A 4,457-nucleotide genomic window follows, 5' to 3' on the forward strand; every position below is an offset into this window, starting at 1 on the left:
AGGTAAGTTCGTAACCCTAAATTTCGCCATTAATCCTTCTGTAATTGCATGCGAATTGCGAACCCTAAATCTAATCAATTGGAAGTAGATTAAATTGCGAACCCTAAATTGCGAATTTCGCCTAAACAAGCCTAAATTGTCTTTAGTTTGTATTTGTTCAGTGTGGTTGTGTATTGTCGTGTGTAGCTAGTAAAAAATTGCGCTTTATTTGTTGGATTATGTTATTTGATGTTTGATTCTATTTTGGTTGAGTATTTCTGGTTGTTTGTATGTTGAATGTGATGTAGTTGTTGTGAATTTAGGTATGGGTAAAATTTCCTTGAAAATGTGGCATGGAGGGGTGTTTGAGACACTCAACAATGGTAGGTTGTGTTATAGAAATGGGATGGCCAAAACCTTTTATGTAGACCCTGATGAACTGTGTTCTTTTTACTTGGTTGAGTTGGTTATGAAGTGTGCTAGATATGAGGGAAGAATCAAGGGGTTTTTATACTTGGTTCCTGGGTTTAGTTTTGTGGATGGTTTGAGGAGGGTGACAGATGATGCAAGTATGAGGGATATGATACAAGTGGCAGAGAAGTACAGGGGGGTAGAGGTATATGCCATGCATGATGACAATGACCCAATACCCTTCCCCTCAGATTTACAAGCTTCTGCTAAAAACAACCAACCCAAAACAGTGAGACCTAAAAAACTTCCAATTCAAAGGGGACCACAGGTTAGATCTAGTCCAAGAAAGAAAAGTCAGCCTTTGAATATTGATGAACCTTCCCAAAAAACCCATGACAGCTCACCAAAGTCCAAAAAAGAAGAGCCAAAAAAAGATGCCCTCACTAATACTTTAAAAAAAGATGCTCCCACTGTTTCACTTTCTACTCCATCCACCACTACCTTATCTAACCAAAGTTCTTTTAGAGTTAAATATGTTATAAACCCTAGCTCACAAAATGAAACACAGCTTCCCGCTCTCTCTTCCATTATTGCAGCCTCAAACACACAAGCTGACCAGTTAAACTCTTTTGAGTGGGAAGATTCAAGGCCAGATAGCCCCATTCCCATTAATGACCTCATTCCAGATTATAGCACTGAGAGTGACCATGAAGACCCTCCTTACAACCCACTAGTTGACAAGGGGAAGGGAGTGAGTTCTACACCTTTCTTTGGGGAAGTATATACAGATGAAAGTGAGGGGGATGAGGAGTCAGATGAGGAGCAGGCTGGTGGTGCTGATTTAGAATTAGAGGTTGAAGCTTTAGAGGAGTTAGAGGAAGAGTATGAGAGGGAACATGAAGAGATACTGGATGAGGACTTGCAGTATCAATCTGACAGTGGAGATGAGGAGTACAACATAGCTAGGCAAAGGGTTAGGGATACAACTGCCCAGCTAGTTGACATTGCAAGGAAAATACAAGTAGAGGCTGCTAGGGGTTTGAGCATACAAGAGAATCAAGGGAACAGGACAGAGGCAGGGGAAAGTGCAGGACCTGAAGCTTAGAGTGATTATGAAGACAGTGAAGATGAAATTCATACCCCCCCTAATAGTGGTGATGAAGAAGAGTTGATTCTTGGGAGGAAAAAAAGGGTAGGGCTGTTAGTTTCTAAGCACACAGACTTCAGTTCTTTTGTATGGAAGAGGTTGGGTGTTAGGTGCATAGAGAAGTGTCCTTTCTATGTATATGCTTCTTGGGAGACAAGGAGGGCTACAATTGTTGTGAAGACAGTGAAGGGAGAACACACCTGTCAGAGAAACATGAAAAGAAACAGGCAATTGAAATCAAGTTGGGTGGCAAAATAATTCTTGGATGTCTTCAAATCCAGGCCACACTGGCCAGCAAAGGAGATTCAGGAGTGTATAAGGAAGGCTTATAAGATGTTGGTGACAAGAGACTTTGCCTATAAGGTAAAGTACAATGCTCATAGGCTTTTACATGGGTCAATGCATGAGCACTATAACAAGCTTGGAGGGTATTTGAAGGAGTTAGAGAATTGCAGCCCTGGGACAGACATTGAACTTGTTACTGACTCAGCAAAACAACCTGGCCAACCTGTATTCCAAAGGTTATTCATTTGTTTTGAGGGGTTAAAGAAAGGCTGGATGGAAGGTTGCAGAAAGGTGTTGGCAGTGGATGCATGCTTCCTGAAGACTTTTCTTGGGGGACAGTTGTTGGCTGCTGTGGGAAGGGACATCAATAATCAAATGTTCCCTGTATGCTGGGAAGTTGTGGAAGGAGAGAATAACTCATCTTGGGAATGGTTCTTTAACAAGCTAGCAAAGTGCCTAAGTCTTGGAGAAGGGGAAGGGATCTCAATCATCTCTGATGAGCATGTGGTATGTCCCTTAACTGTAAACAAATACACTTTTCTAGTGTTTATATATTTTGATTTGGTGATTTACTTGTGCATTTTTTTCCTGTTATCTTTTTTGCTAATTGTCAGAGTATTTTCAGTAGTGTGTCAGCTGTCCTACCTAGGGCAGAACATAGACATTGTGCTAGACATGTCTTTGCTCACTGGCACAAGAAGTACAAAGGAGATGAAATGAAATTGTTGTTTTGGAGCATTGCAAAGAGCTACAATGAGGCTGATTATGAGGAGAACATGGCTAAGCTTGCATCAATCAATGTGGATGCTGCCAATGACTTCAAGTTGCATAGGCCAGAGTTGTTTTGTAGAGCTTTCCTGAGTCCTGCAATCAAGACAGATGCAATAACTTCCAACATTGCTGAAACATTCAATGGCTTCATCATTCAAGCAAGGACCAAACACTTGCTATACATGTTGGAAGATATTATAACATCTTTGATGCAAAGGTTGGTAGTCAAAAGGCAAGCAATGCTGAAAGTTACTGGTGTGCTCTGTCCAAGAATTCAATCCAAGTTGGAATTGGAGAAGACAAAAGCTGCTGAGTGTGAAGTGTATCCCTCTTCTGAAATCCATTTCAATGTTAGTTACAAGTTGGATCAGCTAGTGGTGAAGTTGGATGAGAAGAGCTGCACTTGTAGAAAATGGGACATGACTGGCATCCCATGCTGTCATGCAGTTGCCTGCATTTATTTTGTGGGAAAAGAGCCTGAGCTGTTGGTGGATTCAGCATATTTCAAGGATACTTATATGTCAGTTTATGCAAGTATAACAACATATCTATTTCACAATTTCTGTAGTTATAACAACCTGTGTACAGACTTGTAACATGTTAATTGTGTTTGGCAGGCTCAATTCCTCCAATTCAAGGTGAAAGACACTGGCCAAAAGTGTCCCAATGTATTGCACCACCACCAATCAAAATTGGTCCAGGGAGGCCAAGGAAAAATCGAATCAAGGACCCCCATGAAAACCCTAAGAAATCTGGTACAATGACAAGAACTGGGATTGAAATGACTTGTTCATTGTGCCAGCTCAAGGGTCATAACAAAAGAAAATGCCCCAACAAGGACAATGTGCAGCCAGTTGAACCTGCTCCTAAAAGGGCTAGAGGAAGGCCACGCAAAGATGCTCAAGCTGTGCCATCTACACCAGCAACTCAACCCCAGACAACTACTCAGGATGTGCCTTCTACACAAGGTAGTCAGACTGTTCCATCAGCACCCCAATAGCCAAATACAACTCACTACAACCAAACTGCTCAACCTACCATACTTGATAGAGGAGGAAGAATGATAGCAATGGGAAGAGGTTCTAGGGGGGAAGGGGTAGAGGAGATGGTGCTGGGAGAGGTTCTGTGGCTACTGGGAGAGGGGCTGCTTCTGGGAGAGGGGCTGCTTCTGGGAGAGGCTCTGCTGAGATTGGTGTTTCAACTGCTGCAGGTTCTAGCAGAGGTGGTGCAAGTGGGAGTAGGGGTGCTGGAGGTGGCAGAAGGGGATCAGGAAGGGCAAGGGGTGGCTCAAGGGGTGGCTCAAGGGGCAGGGGAAGCTACTAGGTCCTTTTTGTCTTCTTATAAACACCTCAATTACACCTAAAATGTATGTGTTTGTTGTGTGCTTATGTGCCTGAACTGTATGTATTTGTTGCAGGTTCCACAAGGTGTAGGTGTGTACATTGCACCTGATGGATCAGCCCAGACTAATGTGAGTTGTTGTACATTGTCACTATATTAGACTTCATTGTCAATGAGACTAAAACCTAATGCAGCTCTCTGTTGTTTATGTGTTTGCAGACCCTTGGCAATCAAAGAAGGACAAGATCAGCTCTGTCTTGGTTTCAGTGCAGTCAATCAAGCCAAACCTCCACTTTACATCAAGCTAATGAATAGTTTCACGTCACTTTTATGGCACTATATTAGACTTAACTATGTTTATGTAATACTTTTGGATATTGTCTTTTCATCATGTTGGCTGTGTGAAGTCCAACTGCTAGTATACATTCTGAAGTCATGAACCAAGAATAAGGTTCATTTTGTGTATGACTGGAAACAGTTTCACCCTCTTTTTGTTAAACTTATTCAGTTATATGATTATGCA

General features: G+C 42.0%; 1 protein-coding gene across 1 annotated transcript; it reads left to right on the plus strand.

The window, feature by feature from the left end:
* The first annotated feature begins 1,870 nt into the window (after positions 1-1,870).
* On the plus strand, positions 1,871-4,249 carry LOC145588597 (uncharacterized). Its single transcript, XM_081645224.1, has 6 exons — positions 1,871-2,329; positions 2,437-3,127; positions 3,211-3,561; positions 3,804-3,868; positions 4,011-4,064; positions 4,154-4,249. The coding sequence occupies exons 1-6, from the start codon at positions 1,871-1,873 to the stop codon at positions 4,247-4,249; spliced, it is 1,716 nt and encodes a 571-aa protein (XP_081501350.1).
* Positions 4,250-4,457: the final 208 nt, after the last annotated feature.

Source organism: Chenopodium album, chromosome 17, assembly GCF_948465745.1.
Source record: "Chenopodium album chromosome 17, dcCheAlbu1.1, whole genome shotgun sequence".
Lineage (NCBI taxonomy): Eukaryota > Viridiplantae > Streptophyta > Magnoliopsida > Caryophyllales > Amaranthaceae > Chenopodium > Chenopodium album.